At 31.4% G+C, this 21614-nt stretch overlaps 1 protein-coding gene across 3 annotated transcripts; it reads left to right on the forward strand.

The window, feature by feature from the left end:
- Positions 1 to 223: 223 nt before the first annotated feature.
- LOC134688099 (uncharacterized) lies at positions 224 to 17979 on the forward strand. 3 transcript variants are annotated; one of them, XM_063548580.1, is made up of 6 exons: positions 224 to 309; positions 6489 to 6579; positions 10294 to 10547; positions 11336 to 11519; positions 14750 to 14926; positions 16692 to 17979. In XM_063548580.1, exons 2-6 carry the CDS (start codon positions 6507 to 6509, stop codon positions 16892 to 16894), a joined length of 891 nt encoding a protein of 296 aa, XP_063404650.1. In that variant the 5' UTR covers positions 224 to 309; positions 6489 to 6506; the 3' UTR covers positions 16895 to 17979. The 3 variants fall into 3 exon arrangements, with proteins under 3 accessions (XP_063404650.1, XP_063404642.1, XP_063404657.1); XM_063548572.1 differs by lacking the exon at positions 224 to 309 and adding an exon at positions 1081 to 1408; XM_063548587.1 differs by lacking the exons at positions 224 to 309; positions 6489 to 6579 and adding an exon at positions 6769 to 6854.
- Positions 17980 to 21614: the final 3635 nt, after the last annotated feature.

Consider the following 21614-nt stretch of genomic DNA (forward strand, 5'->3'; position numbering starts at 1 on the left):
TTAAAGATAAAAGTTACCTGTGTACTAATATCATGAATATGCATGATTAATGACCAGGCAAAATCTAATTGCTAAAATAGAGAGGACAAATCCGATTTTTCACGGGATTGAAGGACATTTTCTAGGTTTGGATTGACCTAACCAATCAATAAACTTTTTGATTAAGAAAGAAAAGAAAAGGAAGAAAAAATCACGCACTAACTGTCCATCGTTCAATTCTTAATATCGACTCCTAGGAGTCGATAATAAGTCACTTTTTTTAAAACCAGAACTAACTAGGTGGGTGATGCTGTGAGAAAAGTCCGAAAGGTAAGCTTTTTTTCACATGAACAAAAGTTGATTTCTATACCAAGCTATTGTACTAATGAATCTACAAGTTACTCAAATATTAGAAAATACAAAACAATTTGGTAAATATGTTATAGTCTGAAGTGTCCCCACCTGTAAAGGTATAATGAAACGCGCCGAAACTATTTACACCACTGGGTCGATGCCACTGCTGGTGGCCGTTTCGTCTCCGAGGGTATCACCAGCCCAGTAGTCAACACTTCGGCGTTGACATAAATGTCAATTACATGTATTTCGATATTTTTTATAAATTTACTGTTTACAAAACTTTGATTTTTTTTAAAAACTAAGGATTTTCTTATCCCAGGAATAGATTACCTTAGCCGTATTGGCACATTTTTTTGGAATTTTGGGTGCTCAATGCTCTCTTACTTATTACTTGTTTGACTTTATATCTATTTTGATCTGAGCGTTACTGGTGAGTCGTATGTAGCGAAAATCGCGTCTGGCGTATCAAATTATAATCCTGGAAAACTTTTAAGTGCTGAATATAGAATTTTCAGGAATCACCTGACAAAATTGAGTCTGTCTGAAACTTCAGATATCACATTCGAGTTGTTATTTCCTATGCAATTAATGGTAATTTAAAAGTAAAGAATACTATTGATTGGCGTTATAGACTTCAGAGCTTGTTTTACCAATGATGACTTTAATTATATACTATTGTCAGCCAATATATTGTGTTTGGGGTTCAAGAACTTGCAGATCGATGAGCAAACGGCAGCATGGGGAATTCGCTCCAGTTGATCAATGAACTGTGAATCGCAAAGTAAAGACATATACATGTTTCGAGAATGATGTTCTGATGATTTCATTATATTATTTTCATCAGCAATGGAATCTCTCGTAGGATTTCAAACTTAAATAATTGATAATGTTATATCTGTATGATATTTAGATAGATATATGTAAGGCGCCAACGTCCAGATTACCTTACCTGAGTCGGGAAATTAACAGAAAACACAATATAATAAACAATACTTCACAAGTTGGTGATGTTATAGAAAAATAACGATAATTGTGTTTCCTGTGACTGTGATATTGTTTTCATTCCCAATAGGTAAGTTTTAAATACAATATGGGAAAAATCTTTATATTTCCTTTAACTTTTTTCTTCTTCATATAATTCTAACGTTTAAAAGCATGAATATTGCATGGATAAATATGTGAACATTCTAGACATGGTTCCATTCATCCAAAATCAAATTTTCAGCAGTAATCAGTCGTTAAGTTTCACTATTGGAATTTAAATATAAATTTACTGGTTAGTATATGAAAAGAGTTTTAGTAAGCTCTCGATAAGTGTACAAAATAATTGTTGTATTACAGTTTTATGTTCTTATCCTGGGCATACAAACAATGCTGTATTTGGCAAAACCTTTTCAACTTTTGATCTTCAGTGCTGTACAATTTTGTATTTTTTTCGTCACTGGTGAGTCTCGTGTGGACTAGACGCGTTTTTGGCGTATTGAATTTTAAACCTGATGCTTTTTGTTATCTATTAATCATGCTTTTCTTTGTCTAATATGTTCTGCTTTTTATTTGTATTGTAGTCCTGTAATATTTTGTTTTCATTTCAATGTTATATTTAACTGTGCCATTAAAGTGCGAGGTTTGGCATGCCTTAAAACCAGGTTCAACCCACCACTTTTATTCCCCTTTAAAAGTGTCCTGTACCAAGTCGGAAGATGGCCATTGTTATAATATTGTTCGTTTCTGTGTGTGTGTGTTGCATTTTAACGTTGAGTCGTTTCTGTTTTCTCTTATTTTTGAGATAAGACGTGGCACGGTACTTGTCTATCCCGTATTCATGTATTTGGTTTTGATGTTATATTTGTTGTTCTCGTGGTGTATTGTCTGTTGCTTGGTCCGTTTCTGTGTGCTGTTGAGTTTCGGTGTTGTGTCGTTGTTCTCCTCTTATATTTAATGCGTTTCCCTCGGTTTTGGTTTGTTGCCCCGATTTTGTTTTTTGTCCATGGATTTATGAGTTTTGAACAGCGGTATACTACTGTTGCCTTTATTTATGTGATATAAGTAAAGTCTTTGAGAGAGATTGACATAAGTTCTGCTTTTCAAATTGTATCAAAGTGGAATATTTGGTAATTTATTGAAATGTATGAACAGTATATATCCGTAAGCTCCAACCGTGTGGTAATAAATTGTACAAGATCATCTGAATAGCTGAAGGCAGGGATTCACTTGGGTCTATTTTTGGACCTTAATTTTTTTTAGTTTTTGTAAATTACACTGTCGATGTTAGTCATGCCAAAATTATATCTTTATTGATACATAACTTAATTGTATTTAGTATTTGATAACCCGATCAAAACTGTAAATATAATAGAATTTGAGAAGTCAGAGGTTTAGCGCTATAAAACCAGGTTTAATCCACCATTTTCTCAATTTAAAAATGCCTGTACCAAGTGAAGGAATATGACAGTTGTTGTCCATTCGTTTGATGTGTTTTGTCATTTAATTTTGCCATTTGATTAGGGACTTTCCGTTTTGAATTTTCATCGGAGTTCAGTATTTTTGTGATTTCACTTTTTGCAATTCTTAACAATAACTTATTTCAAAAAGATATAGCAGGTCATAAAATTTCAATGCGAAAAAATACAGAATCTATGATTATTTCAAGAAAAAAAAGAAGCTATACCAACACCCATAAACACAGATAAATAACCAGGGACTTTACAAACCGACATTCACAAATTTATTTTTCTAATAATGGATTGTTGCAAGACCATATGTTATACACAATGAATAATTCTTGCTTAATGTTCAAAATTCTAAGAAAAGTTAGAAGCGTAATCAACCGGTTCACGCTGGAAAAATTATACTGCATATTCTAAAATGCAACGATGTTGTTCGAATCGCGATTCCCGTTTATGTTATTTGGAAACGACAGGCGACATACTTCTTCCGTTGAATACTCCCTTATTAAATAAAAAAAAACACAGCAGAATCCGATGTAAGCTAACAGACAGACAGGTATGCAATGATTACAAACATCAAATAAAGTTGACCTATTCCTTGAAGTATCTGAAGAAAAAATATCCCAGATCAAACCCCATATACTATATATTGACAAATCAACACTGAAAATAGGACCAATGTAAGATGAAACCCATTAGACTGAAATGCATACCTATACAATCATTACATACACCAAATATGGTTGTCATAAATAAACATTCTAAAATTATATGCGATACGGCCATTACCACGGAAAACGTAACTTAACGTCCGAGGTCAGGTGAAAACTCTCTGGTGGACATGTCGTAGGTCTTGCAATGAACCAATATACAATATAAAGCTATCCTTTCACACTACACAACAAATACAGTTTGTAGGCAGTGGATGAACCATAACAATGAGGTAAAGGAAAATGGTCATACGACAGACGGGAACTTCAAAATATAAGGCATCTGTTATAAAGGTATTCAGCACGAAGTCTTTTATCCTCTGATATAATAAAGCTTTGTACAAATAGTTGATAAATTTGAGATCTTTCATGGTTGTAATTCATCACTATAATTGAAAATCAATGTTCCATTGGATAAAAGAAGCCGAATATATACAAATTTTCGTTAACCGTTAGTTCAGAATAATTATAATCAATTTTGCCTGCTGGGATAACAGTTTGTTGTAAAATACAATTCTGCAATACTATGTCAGTACTTTCCTATTTCAATATTACATTACAGGTATTTGCACATCATTAAACATGCCTGCACAATGCGTCTTTATTATTTAAAAAAAGGATTTCCAAGAAATTAACTTTGTTCACAATCAAGTCATTATAGCATGGAAGTGTAGATTGTTCAAAATAATGCCAAATAATTATATAAAAAAAAATGTTTTAAATATAATCTGAATACTTTGAAAATGAATAACAAATAAGTCTCAGACTGCTCACCAGGATATTTATTCAAACAATCAGAAACCAATAGTAACAGAACACACAACACACAAAAACAATAGTTGCATGTTTACAAATGGTGCATTTAACCCATACTTCATTTTGCCCATTTTCAAGCATTCCATCATTGAAATCCATGATTTTGAGATAAGAGATTATGTTATAATTTTGGTCAATTTAGGATTGAAGTCGTAGATTATAGTTTCGATATACTTGTTGCATTAAAAAAAAATTCAATTAGTAGTTCATGGAAGAAATCCAATATATGATAACATATATATTATGGGAATAACAATTTTACACACATGATATCTATTGATGTTCAAATTACCAGGGGATTTTTTCCCTGTTCTATAATTGATTACATACCTATAAAATGTAGGTTGCTAGGACAAGAAAGTATATACTTATGAGATAAAGGAGAGATTGCTTTCAGAAACAGATGGAAGCCATCGATTTTTTAAGTAACAATAACTATTAAACAAGCTTTCGTTCTAATTTTTATTTATGTTTTAATTCCTCCCTCTTTATGTCTCTGTTTGTCATCTTTAAAACCTACTATTGGCTAATTAGCTTATTTGATACTATACTTAAATGGAACTGTTATAGTTCTTCTAGCCATATAATTTTATACCCTAAAGATGACATTTGAAAAAAATGAGTATAAATGACGCTATTGACATTAACTCGTATATATTGTTTCAAGTAGGCTTTCTGGGGGTAGAAGATTAAAGTGAGAATGTTGTAACTCATTAAGAATTAGAATGTGCACTTTTTAATAATTCTATCCGGTAATATCATTGCTGTTTGACTTTCATTTGGAAAGATCTCAGATTAAAACGTATATACATGTATCTTGATATGTAGGATAAAAAATAAAGTTAACCCTTATTTGGTTGGGTCATTGTCGCCTTCAGATTTTTAAGTTCTGGTGGTTATCATTCAACATTTTCAATTTTTCCTCTATGATGTCTGTCTATATCTAACTTTGAATTTGAAGACTATAAAAGAGTTGTTTTCAAGGTTATTTGTCACTTCAAACGACATTCGGTTTGCCTGTAAATGGCATTTCGAGTTAATATCACTAAATACAACGACTTAACTACCAATCAACTATTATGCTTAATTTCTACCAATTCGAGAAATGTCCGAGTAGATTTTTGGCTGTAAATGTAAAATGTCTTCTGTATACAATACTGCTGCTCAAATGAAAACAGAAACATTGGGTTAATTTGTAATCTAACAACCCCATTGTTGTTCCCCGATTCAACAAACGCCTTTAAGTACTGTATATATATATAGTTATTCGTAATTACATGGTTAATTTAAACTGTTAACTCGAAAATGATGGAGAAATGATGTGAAATGTTTTATTTAGTCCAAGAAGAGTATGTGCTAATAGCTATGTTTATCATATAAGTTAATAGTTTCATAAACTACCTGCTAATGCTACTGTCGCTGTGATTGACCTTTTGAGTCTATAATGCTTGTAGCCATGTTTTGGTTTTTTTTTAATTTTGAGGTCGTCGACATCAGCGTTTATAAATAGTTTTTCATTATGTTTAATTGAGTTTTGACCATCTTCATACTGCTTGAACATAAAGTTGTCATTTTAAATAACAGTTGTAATTTTAGTTAACTTATTCAGCAGCAATTTTTGTAATTATTTTTTTATTTCATTCCCAATCGTGAAATTATAATTTCATTCGTCAAAATTTAGATTTGTTTCAGTAGAAAAAAGCAAAACCATGCAATGTCTGCTGGTGTACAAACTTGTATTACTTGGTATTGGAATCTCACTTTATCCTTTCCATTACGAATTATTCTAAACTTTCTTGTTTCTGCTATACAATAGCCGAAAGATGAAGACTGGAGAATAGACTTTCCATTCTCAATTGTCAAATTTCCCTCCTTTTTGTCACCAAACAACAAAATACTTAGCAATAATTCTCATCTAGAGTACACTACGCATGTGTAAGGATTATCTAATGTTAAACTACACTTAACTCTTTCGGAGGTACACTAATTGATATCCTCGTGCAGTTCCCCATAGTTTTATTACTTGATGCTGGATTTTGAAGAATTGTGTCGGTAACAGTGATATGGAATTGAATGCTCATAAATATGTATGATCACTCCATACTTTAAAAGTAGTATTTTGAATAATGAGTGTCACGATTCTTTTCTATGATTACAGTCTTTTTTTCTTCATTTTCAGATAAATACGAATGTCCAAATGATATCGACAATTGTTGCAGTCTCTACGTTGCTCATACAAGGCATTGTGCCTTTGCATGCAGATACTATTGGTAACACATGAAAGATTAAAAATTCATCCTTGCACACACATATATACACCCACACCCACACAAACACAAAAAAATCAGTTAAATTGACGCAAATAAATTCCTTAAAAAGGCGCAATTCATACATTGGAAAAATTACATGACGCAAATGATGCATCTTGAAAATAGCAAAAGAACAGCTGCTGGTAAAACATGTTTGCATCCATGAAATAGTGGTAGCTGGAAATTTTGTCAAAACAAGCATCTCCTTATTATGATATTGATTATAATTTGTTCAGGTAAGCTTATATAGTCTTCCAATCACAGTTATTTCGCTTGAATTGTTTCATATTTTGTCATTGCGGGTACCTTAATGCTACATTTACGAGTATTGCTCAGTGTTGAAGGTGCACATTGTCAAATTGACCTACATTTTATTCCGCCCTCTTCCTTTGGTTATACTACATCAAACTAGGAGATGGTTGTGGTAAGGGTTTAGGAAGGGCATGCTGAATCTTCATGATCGTGGATTTCTACGACTAACTTTGAACAACTCATTTTTTTAGTGCAATCATGGCCGAAACTAGGCTGCCGTAGTAGCTAAAGCCAACAGTAGTATACCGCTGTTTGAAATTCATAAATCGATTTGAAAAATACTAATCCGGATTACAAACTAAAACTGAGGAAAACGCATCAAATATAAGAGGAAAACTACGACACAACAGAAACACAACATTAAAATGTAACACATACAGAAACGAACTATAAAAAAATGAAACGTTCTTTCGTGCGACGAAGGGAACATTTATCAAACGGTATCACAATAATTATACTTTAAATATCTTGTACACAGCTAATATAACACAAATACCGCTCTCAAATGAAAATTAAAAATGAAAGTCCCTTATCAAAAGGCAAAATCAATAGTTCAAAGATATCAAACGAATCGAAAACAACTGTCATATTCCTGCCTTGGTGCAGGCATTTCCGTTTGTAGAAAACTGTTGGTTAAACCTGGTTGTATGATAAGACTCGAGAAACAGTATTATTTGCTCTTTACGCACATGAAATGCATGTGCCTAGACATTATGAAGAAAATTAGTGTTGGTTGTTAAATATGTTTAAATTAAAAGTCATCTTCCAGAACTGTTTGATTGAGTGATGTGATTAATGGACATTATTATAGAATCTTGAATTGATACATAAATATTTGATCGAAACTTAGTCTGTAGTATCGATTTACAAGATATGTCGACACTATTTTGTTGCTTCAATTGTATTTGTATATAATTTGCTTTATACCCAAGGGTAAGCGCAGTTTTGCCTGAATAACTCCGATATTCAAATAAATACCGTTTTATTTTCTAGGTGTTGAATTGGAAGAGATTCTACATATAAAGTTTTGTAGAAACTGTTGGTTGAAGGGACCTTTTGACGGAAATATTTTTACAAATGAGGAAAATATATTCTAAACCTCCAAATCGTTGAAGAACCCCCTTCTCTTAAGAAGAAACGCATATTATTGAATTACGATGATATAACTCATTGGTAATCAATACAAGGAAGTCATTGAATCTAACCTTCAATAATTTATAAGAATGATAATGATACATCAGGTGTCTTTTTCTATAACAAGTATCATTCAATATGCAACAAAACAAATCAAATTCAAAATTAAAAGATTAAACTATAAACAAATTAATTGTCGTTAAGTATATATTTTTTTTAATTTTAGGGAATAAAAAAACTTTTAAAACCAAGGGCCGAGATAATTATACTGAATTTGACTGGACAAGTTGTGTGTAATCTTTTTTAAACTGAAAAAAATAAGGACATATACATTCTCAAATCGATGTCTGCCAGTTAAATCATGAGAAACAATAGTTTCGATAACTTTACAAATCTACAGTATACAATATATCGAATACTAGAAAACTATATATAATACCTAACTCTAAGCATCGAACTAAAATGCCATGCTCTAAGGTAATCAACTAAAATGATGTGCTTTATTCCACACAAAGACGAGCATCTCTACTGATTTAGCAAAATATCAATATACACAACCACTTATTAAGGGAAAAACAATCAGACAAGCAAAACACTGAGATAACAAACCAATCATTTATAATTTGTATACAAATGGTAAATCATTCGGATTCAAACAGAATTATTTATTGAGGAAACTAAAACTTCATAACAGACTAAAATGTTAAAACCCCAATTAAAATAAAGTTATATCAACTATTATCAAAGTCTTATTGGTGATAAAATAAATAACTTAAACGAAAATGATAAAATATATCTATATAAATTTCTTAAATCTAATATAAATAACGTAATGAAATATAACCTATCACACCCAAGTAAAGAAACAAGAAAAATGTTAACCAAATTTAGAATAAGCGATCATTGTCTCTTAATAGAAACTGGAAGATATACCAAAATACCACGAAATGAAAGAAAATGTAAAATTTGTAATATCTTAGACGATGAATTTCATTTTTTCTTTACCTGTAAAATAAATGAAAATAAAAATAAATCTTTCTAAAATGTTATATACAAAAATATGTAAATTTTAATACACTTAATTTTACTGATAAACTCGTGATTATACTAAATCCATCAACACCAATTAAATGATGTAAAAGCAGTTGTTTCTTTTATTAAAGAGTCATTAGAACTGAGGAAAGCAGAACAATAACTGTATTTATCATATTTCTTATAATATTGTCGAGTTTCCATTATGTTTGATCATGTTTGTTTTGTTAATGTATTTGCCATAACCAAAATTGGTTTTTGTCTGTTTTTGCAAATAAAGAATTATAATTTGTATACAAATTGTAAATCATTTTGATTCAAACAGAATTATTTCCCTTTCAACATGTATGGAAATGTATAATGATTTCATCAATTAATACAAATACTAAACAAATACATATCTCTAAGACTACCCAAACTTGGTGTCGTGAACGTGACCAATAAAGGCTATTTATTTCTTGTAAAACGAGGGTGGTATAATTACACTGTACACACAACCATGACGTGTTTCTGAAATTTAATCGTGACCAAAAAATTGCAGATAAAATTGAAAATGGAAATGGGGAATATGTCAAAGAGACAACAACCCGACCAAAGAGCAGACAACAACCGAAGGCCACCAATGTGTCACGAACAAAACGAGAAAATTCGCCCACAGATGACTTTCTGACAAAATATGATACAATTTAAGATAAAAATAATTCTTTCAACAATAAATAATAATAAAAAAAAATGGGTAGATAGCAACCAACGATTATCGCTAAATTAAACAGGCTACGGTCCTGAATTATGACAGACACTTGCAGAATGTAGCAGTGTTTAGCATTTTATTTATCGTTTTAACACCTCTTTACTCGAGACAGTGGTGTAACAGCACAACATATAAGAACTCCGGGTGCGGGAATTTCTCGCTACATTGAAGACCTGTTGGTGACCTTCTGCTGTTGTGTTTTTTTTATTTTGGTCGGGTTGTTGTCCCTTTGACACATTCCCCATTTCCATTCTCAATTTTATAAGCTATACAAAAATCATTTGGAAAAGGCTTGACTCATTCAATTGCTTAAAACATACAAAAAAAACTATCAAAAAATACAAACAAAACACAAGGTACCGGAGTTTAGTTTACCTTTTTTCTTTCAATTACTGCGTATAATAAGCCAATATTAATACTTGTGATATGTCTTCTTTATTTTTCAGTAAACCTTAGTGCTACATCTAATGACAATAGATGTGGAGAAACAATTGATATTAGCCCTGGAAATGGGTCATCTGTATTTGCTGCCGGAAAAGTCCCCAATGGTCACTGTACCCTATATTTTAGGGCTACAGAAAATAAGGATTATGTGTGTAAAAAATTCTGTGTAACATTTAGGAAAAAATCATTCAATGTTTGCGATGTAAAAGTAAAAATAGCAGCTGTTGATTTTGACAACACTGGAGACTTGACCAAGGTAAAATTATCTGCTTGTTACGTTACATCTTTCAGAAGAAAACAAATCGTTATTCTTCAGAAAAGTCTAGCATAATATTTTGAAAATATCATGGTTTGTAAAACATAGAAAAAAGAAATCAAAGGGACTTCAATAAAATAAGTCGAAGGAAACCCGACAATACCATGAAAATAAACCGACTACATGACAAACAAAAGTCTATATAACACTAACTATTGAAAATTAAACACAGGGAAGTGGGTCTGAGGAGGTACCAAAATTTCCAGAGAACCGATAGATATAACCCGAAAACTTCAATTTACATGGTGATATACTACGTAAACAGAAATATATAGAAGTAAATAATTTTAACTCTATAAAAGTAAATATTTATTTTAGGAATTCGATTTCTGTCTTGTCTGAGGTATATTTAAAAGAAGTTTTGTCTTTCCCTTGTATATTTTAAATTTAACTTGTAAGGAATAAAAATTGTCATAATTTTGCGAGATTTCGTTTCATTTTATAACTACCAAGCGATCTGATCACATCACACATGCCATTAGTATGTTATTAGCAACTTGAAAATGAAAGGACCGAAGAACATCACTATGATTAGAAACAGGCAGTAAACTGTTAACATACAACTTCAACAGTCTTGCTCTTCCAGTGAACAATATGCATATCTTTTTAAATAAGAAATACATATTTGCTATACAGCTCAGATTTATTTTAAAAAGAAAGATAATTGTATTCGAGACGATAATTTTTTTTAACATAGAACTGGTATTTATTCTATTTGTTTTTTGCAGACCTATGATTGTTGGCATTGGAACGCTTTCGACAATGCCTGGTGTCCAGTCGCGAATAAGTTACAGATGGACGTACTTGAAAGTGATCCGTTTCATTCCGACATCAAGTTGAATAACTCCTACGAGTTTTCTGTAGATATCACGCCAGTTTGTGCAAAAGTCAAACATCTAGCTAAAAAAACGGGTATGTACGGTTAAAGAAGAACATCATAATAAAATGTTAATTACCAAATACACCCCCCTTTTTCTTTTCCCTTTTATTTTTGTTTCTTTTTTATTTAGTTTATATTCTAATCTTTAATGTTATAGCTTATTTTTACTCATTTAATGTGTCCTTCTTGCTCTTGTCCATACCAGAGACATATATACACGTATATATGTCTCTGTCCATACAAAGTAACAATAACAGAAGATGATATGTGTTGTCTTTTACATGATATTTATTTGTTCAAGAAATAGAAAAGAAAAGAAGAAAAACACAAAAAAGGTTGTCCCTTCCCCAATCGCATGCATTTGGTGTACGAAATGTCAAAGTTTCTTTTCCAAATATAGAAGACTAAGTTAACATAAAATTGCTCAACCTAACGTATCATAACCTACAATACTACTACATTGTGCTATGACCGTCAATTTATCATTGAGGTAATCACGCGATGACCAATCGTTATTCCCTTTTTATAAATCGCATCCACAGGCACTTCAGTGTTTCTATCAATGGGAAAAATATGGTCGATCTTCCAATGGATAGAACCAAGTTTCTGTGTTCGCATCATATAGATAGTTGCTTTCTTCGAATTAGAAACTGAGTCGGGTTATCTTTTTGGGTCAAATTTATACATCTTGTTATTCGTGATTCACACAATTTGCTAATAAAACAAATATATATTTATTACAATTTTTGTTTTATTTGACAATTTTTATTTAACATACTTTGTTATTAAAGAAAAATCGTTAAATTATAACTTTTTTTTATCACTTTTTATTACAACAGAGTCAAAGGGGGGATAAGTCAAATTTGACCAAGAGAAATAATAATCCGTCCTTTACAATTTATCAAAGGTACCAGGATTTTAATTCAATACGCCAGACGCGCGTTTCGTCTTCATAACACTCATCAGTGACGCTCATAACAAAATAGTTATAAAGCCAAACAAGTACAAAGTTTAAGAGCATTGATGACCCAAAATTCCAAAAAATAATTGGGCCAAATACGGCTAAGGTAACAGTGGTCAAGTCTATTAGAATGGTTCGATAAGTAAAAGACATTTTCTTTGAAACATAAGATTCGACCAGATCACTTTTTTTTGTTGAAGAAAGTGTTGAATGGTTGACGATTCTGGTATGTGGAATGGGGTGTGCATATATACAGGTAGTGAACAAAATTAAAGATTAAAAATATATAGTGCTATTAGGAAGTTATTTTTTATTATGCTTCACACAGAGCACCTGCCACTCTTCAGCGTTTCTATCAATGGGGAAAATATGACCGACCTTCCCATGGATAGAACCAAGTGTCTGTGTTTGCACCATATAGGTATTTGCTTTCTTCGAATTAGAAACTGAGTCTGGTTATCTTTTTGGGTCAAATTTATACATCTCGTTATTCGTGATTCACACAATATGCTTATAAAACAAATTTTTATAATTACAATTTTTTTTTATTTGACAATTTTTATTTAACATGCTTTGTTATTAAAGAAAAATCGTCAAATTATTACTTTTGTATTTGTTATCACTTTTGATTACAACAGTCAAAGGGGGATAAATCAAATTTGACCAAGAGAAATAATAATCCGTCCATTACAAGTTATCAAAGGTACCAGGATTATAATTCAATAGGCCAAACGCGCGTTTCGTCTTCATAACACTAAACGTGACGCTCATAACAAAATAGTGATAAAGCCAAACAAGTACAAAGTTGATGACCCAAAAATCTAAAAAATCCAAAAAATGTGCCAAATACGGCTATTAAGCTAACAGTGGTCAAGTCTATAAGTTTCGTAAATTTTACGGACGCCATCACGAGTTGGTTGACCGTTATGGAATAACCGTTTCTCAAATGATATCGGATATGTTCCTTACGTCGTAACTACAATCCCCTTCCCTTTCATGAATTTGACCTACCGAATTAGACTATTTACCGGATTTGTAATCACATAAGCAACACGACGGGTGCCGCATGTGGAGCAGGATCTGCTTACCCTTCCGGAGCACCTGAGATCACCCTAGTTTTTGGTGGGGTTCGTGTTGTTTATTCTTTGGTTTTCTATGTTGTGTCATGTGTACTATTGTTTTTCTGTTTGTCTTTTTCGTTTTTAGCCATGGCGTTGTCAGTTTGTTTTAGATTTACGAGTTTGACTGTCCCTTTGGTATCTTTCGTCCCTCTTCTATAAGAATGGTTTAAAAAGTAAAAGACATTTTCTTTGAAACATAAGATTCGACCATGCAGATCACTTTTTTTGTTAGAATAAGGATTGAATGGATGACGATTCTGGTATGTGGAATGAGGTGTGCATATATACAGGTAGTGAACAAAAAAAAAGATTAAAACTACATAGTGCTATTAGGAGTTTATTATGTTTCACACAGAGCATGCACCTGCCAATCTCTGTCACGCAGTGCGTGGTACCGGTATATATGCTAAAAACACATATGTCTTTTAATTCTTCATAGAGACATGTCGTCTTCAAGAAGAGTATATGCAAAATTACCAACATTGACAAGAAATTTCCTTCGACTATGTACCACCAAATTTTACCAACCCACCCATTACCATCCCCACCCCCTCCTGAACATGAGTCGACATATATCTGCTCCATGTCCGATTAGATTTTAAAATAAAAGCTTCAGTACATTTTATACCGTTTCATAAACGGTTGCATGCAACTTAATATATGAAATTGATCGATCGTTGACTTGATACCTAGCTTTTTTTTATTTTTGAACTGCCTGCCTGTAAAAACGGTTGCAAATGATAACTGTATGATTACAAACATAATGAAGCTCTTAGAATCTAAGGATATGATAATTGTCAACCTTAGTTGTTCTAGTACTTTGTTGTTGGTCTTGCAGAATATATTGCTGTTAATAATTTATCAATGTTTTCTTTTATTGTATATCTTCAACCCTTAATTAAATATAAAGTATTTATATTAATAGCCTTGTTGCCTTTCAAATTGTTTCCTCTGTAAGATAAGAAGCTTTTGGTATGTAGTTAAATATACTTGATCCACTTTTAAGTGTGTATGTTAACATTTTTTCATCAATCATTCATCAATTCCATGGAACTATCATATGAATGATTAAAATTAAAAGCTGAATGGGTCATCTTATTTTTTTGAGTAGAAATACATGATTGATAACCAGGTATATTGTGTACTAACTTGTTTAATATACTTTAATTTCTACTTATAGTTACAAATTTCAATTCAAAAAGAGATGAGAGAATGAAACAGATTAAAATTGAAGGGATTATTGTTGGTGTTTGTCTGGCCTGTATCTTCTTGGTTTTGTTAGTAGTAATGTACATGTATTACAAATCTAAACCTACAAACAATACACCAGAAGAAACCGAAGGAAAGCAAAGGCAGGGTAAGTGAAAAGTAAAATAACAAAAATACCGAATTCCGAGGAAACTTATAAACGGAAAGTCCCTTTAATAGTAATAGGCAAAAATCAAAAACACAACAAACGAATTGATAACAACTGTCATATTTCTGACTTGGTACAGTTTCTCATGTAGAAAATGATGGATAAAACCTGGTTTTATAGCTAGATAAACATCTCACTTCTAAATGAATTATTGCTTAATGAACTTTAATATACTCGCAGATTATGTGTAAAATCTTTGCCTAATTGCATCGAATACAACATAAACGTTTGAAATTGAATACTTTTAGTATACTGACATACTGGTCTTTTATGATTTTGAGGAATCGAATCTCCATACACGTCATTGATTGATATACTGAACTTTCAGTCCAAATGATGACATATCATATGACTGTTGGCTGCTGGTGAACAATATTGCTGATATCTAATACAAAATCTGTACAAATGTTAATATGTCCAATACCATCAGATTACTTTGTCTATGAGTTATAGCTACAAATCGTGAAACATCATTCATTTATTTTTTTTTTGCAACAGCTACAACATGTTAAGATGTTCTCACTCACAAATTCAGAAAATATTTCTTTACAGCAAGACTGCATGATGTGACCAGCTTGTCACATACTTTATGTCGTCATGTTAGGAACATTCATCATGAAATAAACATATAATTCAATAAACACATTATCTTAGGCTTGTCAGTTTTTAGAAGAATAACACAAATACCACCATTTGAACTATTTAACAGGTTGGGAACAAACCCTCTCTATGGTGATTATACCTGTATAGAGGGATAAACCTTCTATAGAGGGATAAAATTATTCCTCTATAGAGGGGTATTTTTGTTTAGACTGGATTTAAATCAAAACAGGGCAGAAAGGCATTCTCTACTTATTATGGCAGTAACCTGCAACAGTTGATGCACCAATTGATGTACTTAGTTTAATATGCACATGCCCAGTTTGCTGCTTATCTGACTGAATATAAAATCTATTGTCCACCATGATTGAAAGCTGTGATGATCAGGTAAATTCTACTCACTTATGCCTCACTGAACAGAATTTCTATTGTTAGATTTAACATGATTTTTAAAGGTCAACTATTCCTTTTGATGTTGATCAGGTGTTCAGATAGGTATACAATAGATTTCAAGTTTTGTCACTTTAGCAGAAAACAGGTTATCCCAATTTTTAGTAAAGTGCATATGTTGATGCACATACTGCTAGAGATTATAGCCAATATAATTAGAAAATACCATTCTGCCCTAATTTGCTTTAAATCCAATGCGAACACAAATACCCCTCTATAGAGGGATAATTTTATCCCTCTATAGAAGGTTTATCCCTCTATACAGGTATAATCACCATTCAGGGGGTTTGTTCCCAACCTGTTTAAGCGATATACTATAAACTAAAGACACTAGATATAGAGAGCACAAGAAGTTTTTTTACTTTTAGATAATAGATATTAGAAAAGACATCGAGGATTTAAAAAGACACACACAAATTTTAGTTTTCGTTAATTCAAACAAGTTGCTGTATGATCTCGCTACAGGTCTATATACCGGTCTCTTGTTTACCGATCACATCTCAAGTGTAGATCTATATAAATTATGCTCAGATATATAATCAGGCCTTTTTTTTAGAGAGCTACAGGGAGATAAACCAATTATTACCATAAAAAAAACAATCAACCATGCAATTACAAAAGAACAGTTGATTGAATGTTTTTTATGTTATAACAGGTCACATATTATCCAATATAAGACACAAACTCATGAATAGACGAAAATCTAACGTTGTCTGCATCGAAAACGAAACGTTCGATAAGTACGTAGAGGTCAAACAGACTGATGATGATGATGATGATGAAATAGACGGAGACAGCCAATCAACACTACAACTAAAAAACGTACCAGGACCAAGTGACAAAGACAGCTCTGTTTAGAAAACAACAAACATGTTCAAAATCACATGGTGATATCATATTATAAGTGCATGTCCTTAATTCGTATTTATCATACACTGTTTCAAGTTGTTTGTACATTTTTTTTAAAATCCATATGAGTTGTAAATACTTATTCCCAACATTTTGTCTTTCATACAACTACTTTACATTTAATTTATGTAATATCTTAAGAAAGGATTAAGTGTGTTTTAAAGGTGCCAAGAACAAGATAGGGCTATGGTTTGCATTGTAAAAGGGTGTGTGTCTTGTATGTTCAATTGGTCAAAGTTCCGAAATCACGGGTACCATACATTCATCACTAAATTAGAACGATGATATTTACTGTAAATTAATGATTTCAAGCCGTTGAAGGTCATATATCGTCAAGTTTAAGGCTGAGTGCAATTTGTTTAAGATATAGGCGCAAATCAGATTTTATTTTCGTATTTTTCATTTGGTACCTTTTAACATGTTGAAAACTGGATCTGATAACACGCGCAGGACAGGTATGCAAAATTAGAATCTATATATACATAAAATCTTCATCGTACATTTCCTATGCAAAATTTAAGTCTCTCTGACACATTCCCCCGTTTTTTATTAATTGATGTTGCATTTCAAAAGTATAGAACATTTTCTTTGCTCTTTCATTCATATGAAATTACTAATATGATAAGTAGTTGATGCAACTCAATACTTTTTTTCTCATAATATTTGTTTGCAAAATACATTTTTGTTCTCTCATTGACTTTTGCTAATGCACCCTACATGTACTGTCATATAATTGTTGTATCTATGACTATATCGATTATCTTATACATTATATATGTTTACGTAAGAAATGAATTCCAATACAAAGGATAATTTTTGATGATCGTTAACTCTGATAAACAAAGCATATGATATTACTAGGTTCGTGGTTATATAAGATCATATAAGGATGAAAAAAAAAGAAATATCGTATATAGAAACTGCACCGTTTATTAAATATTTTGAAATATGATGCACATGTTGAATAGTTTATAGCTACTCTCATTTGAACAATTGTCATTTTCTTATTTTTATCAATAAAACAGAAAACTTTGTTCGATTTTTTTATTTTCAGTAGACAATTCAAACTTTCAGCACTTGCACACACACATACTGGCGCTCTAAAACATACTAGAAGTACATAACATCATCATAGACAACGTATTATGTTATATATGTATTAGTGTCGAGTTGCTCGTTTGTCAATGAAAAGTCTTTACTTGTCTCGTTGGAACGACTTGCACCTGGAACTAAACAGGTGAATTTAATTTTTAACAATTATATATATATAGAAAATAATAAACGAGGTCTTAATCAAGTTTGCGTTCTGCGTATCCAAAAGAAAAAAATATATATGAAATAAGGGAATGTGGTGCAAATATAAAGAATTTTTAATATTGATTTAATGAAAGGATTACGTACGTTTGTATATAACAAAATGAAATCATTTTTGGATATGCACAGACTAGACTGACTATGACTTAGATAAAAACATCAACAATACGAACAGGAATTTCACCAAAAGGACCATACTGAAACTGAGTACTGAAAACTGATGGCTATTGTTATAGAACTGTCTTAAACTTGGTTACAATTGTAGATAATAAATATTGCATTTCCATTAAAAATTATCCCCCTGCATGGCAATAAACGAGCATATTACCCATTTCTATTCTCAATTATACTTGCTATGTAAATAAAAGTAGATGTTGCGTAATCATTTACTTATTCGTCACTGCAAGAGGATACAAAATAAATCTCATTCAAATTGCTATCATATACAGCTTGAGTGGCGGATTCAGACTATTGATTGGAAAATAATTTTAAAATGTATATTTTTTTTAAATTGAAATGTCCGAACAAATTTTGTCCATATTATGGAAGTATACCCACCTTTAAAATTTACAGGTCCGCCTGAGCGTCAACGGTTATTTATACTCAATCTAAGTCTCATTTTAAAATATATAAAAAGACGATAGTAAATTTGATTTTAACCAATTTTTTATATGTTAAAAAGTAACGCGACTAATGAGTGACTGGCTATACATACATGTATATGATCATATATCATAATGCGCCCAGAAGTGTGAATATATTCTGTATTGTCTGACAAACTATTACAGTATATATGTGTTATGTTTCTTTGTCCATTCAATTCGATAATTAGTTGCTCAGAATCCATGAAAAGAAAAAACAGGAAGTTACAAACAATTGTAACAAACAATATAACAAACAACACACGATCAATGGCAATTTAATGGACTGAGAAATATCATTAACTCCTTTGACTCAAAGCATTTCTGCATCAAATACCAAGTTCGCCACTTAAAAGTTTCTAACAAGTTTTCAAGTCAAGGTCCATTTTCTACGCACCCGTGTGCCTAAATGAACGTGATCAGTCAAAATTTTGCAAAGAATTCCGAAAATCCGTTGTTAGGGACTGAAAAAAATGCGACTTTTGATCCGTCGTGGAGAATTCACTGCGGTTATTCACAGATGATCACAGATGAAGAACGGAAAATACATACTTTTTCCATTGTTTTTGTATTTTGTCATGTTTGTTGGGTGGTTGGTGTTATGAATTGATATACCATATGCTTTATTTTTAAGAAAATAAAATTTAATGAATTTAGCATAGATCGAAATGCACTTGAAAGGATTATAAAGAAAACGATATAACTCTATAGTTATAAAATAAGAATATCATGGATGAATGCAGCTATCTAAATAATTGAAGAAAATATTCAAGGTTTATTGGTCGATATCAGATAGTGTAAAAACTACCTGAATATATATTTTTTCGCTCTCTCAATATTTTTTTACCCGAACTCTATCCATGATTTTAGTGCTTATTACGATTTTGTATATATGTCATATATTTTTTGTTGAACTCGACGAGGTTTTACACGAGATACATCCTTCAATAACAACACTAAGGATACTAAATCATCCACATGAATAATTATTGAAATCTTTAAATTTTCATAAAACTCTTTAATCATTATTCGTTTCCTTTACCATTGTTACTAAAAGGATAATATTTTCTTTCCCCTGGCGGAAACTGAGGGAAATTGATCAACTCGATTAAAAACACTTTGAATCGATTATCTATTGTGCATTGCTTTTCTGTTATTGATTTTTGAAAATTGCGTCGACTTTATCTATGTGTCAGAAATAAGAGAAAATTGATGTTAATTGATTAATAAATAAAATGACAACCATGGCGAGCCCCACAGACATTTCTAAATAACGAATCAAAAGCCGGATGGCATCTGTTGGAATAATATTTGGGTCAGAAAAGCGCGTACGCTTCCATTGATCGGTTTTTGTTGGGTTTTATAAATTGACGTACATTCCTAATTTCAAAGCAAGGTAAGATTTTTAAAATCATTCGTTGCATTTCAAGTATCGAATTTTAATAAATAAGCTATGTATGATAAAATGCCGCTCATATATTATGTAAATGTCTTAACGTACATCATGCTGCAACAGCCGGTTTGAATATTAATTTGTGAAGAAAAAACAGAAACACTGAACAAAAACACAAGGGTTAATTTTATTTTCAATGGATGAATGCCCAAAAGGATGGCAATGAGATAGCATAATTGAAAAACTGCATTATGTATCAAGCATAATTTTATCGATGTGTTTTATGATAAACGTTTTGACATTTGCAAATGTGATACTATGTATCTGTTTGATAGTTTAATTGCTAAAATTGTTATCACAATTATTTCTGATATGAACAAGCAAATTACATGTATGTGATTTTAAGGCGATACAATGACAGTGTTGTGCATTACAAAGTTTCTCTCTTGACAACATAAAATCCTTTCACCACTACTACTAATCTTATTTTAATATTGATGGATTTGGAATAGACCAGCAAAATGTCGGCAGGTGGCGACATTGTAGACTTTGTTATTGAAGCACATCATGAACTACAATTTCTCAAACATTAACAATAAACTGCAGAACTGGAGGCCAATAACCTATACCTTTACTTCTGGCTGGAAAAAATACTTTAAATCTGTCATTTATTTATATTAATGTTTGAAAAAGGCACAAAGTTATATCACATAAAAAGGTACAAAAGTATTTGAAGGTCAATTTATGATGTCTTTATCAGTGGGTAAAATAAATATTCTCAATAATAAGTATAAAATGAAAGCTTTGTCTTGCTACATCATGTACATAAATATAGACTTTTAAAATGGTTATACGGTACCACTACAAGTATAACGCTGCTTTGGTCGGGGCTTATATGTTTTACGCAAAAAAGATGACATAAAGTGTTTTTATTGAGGACTTATGCTATTGATATTAATTTTGTTTTCACCGCACATAAATGAATTCAATAACTGAAATGTTCAAATGTAGATCGAAGCAGTTCGTATTTCTTTTACCATACTTCAGTAATGTATATTTAGAATACTGTGAAGATGAAGAATTGGAATTTCCATAGAATTATCGACAGGGTATAGAAAAACATCAATTGATTTATAGAGATGATACTTGTGTGTTCTGCTATGAAGATATTTATCTATTGAGTCTGAATTGTTGTATATAGATACAGTAAGATACACCCACCTATCAAAGTAATAACATACACATTAAAAGAAGCCGAAACACAAAGTAATTATAAAAGTAATAACATGTTAAATAAAAAAAAATCATATACTATATAACA

The sequence above is a fragment of the Mytilus trossulus genome, chromosome 1, assembly GCF_036588685.1.
Source record: "Mytilus trossulus isolate FHL-02 chromosome 1, PNRI_Mtr1.1.1.hap1, whole genome shotgun sequence".
In the NCBI taxonomy this organism is placed as follows: Eukaryota; Metazoa; Mollusca; class Bivalvia; order Mytilida; family Mytilidae; genus Mytilus; species Mytilus trossulus.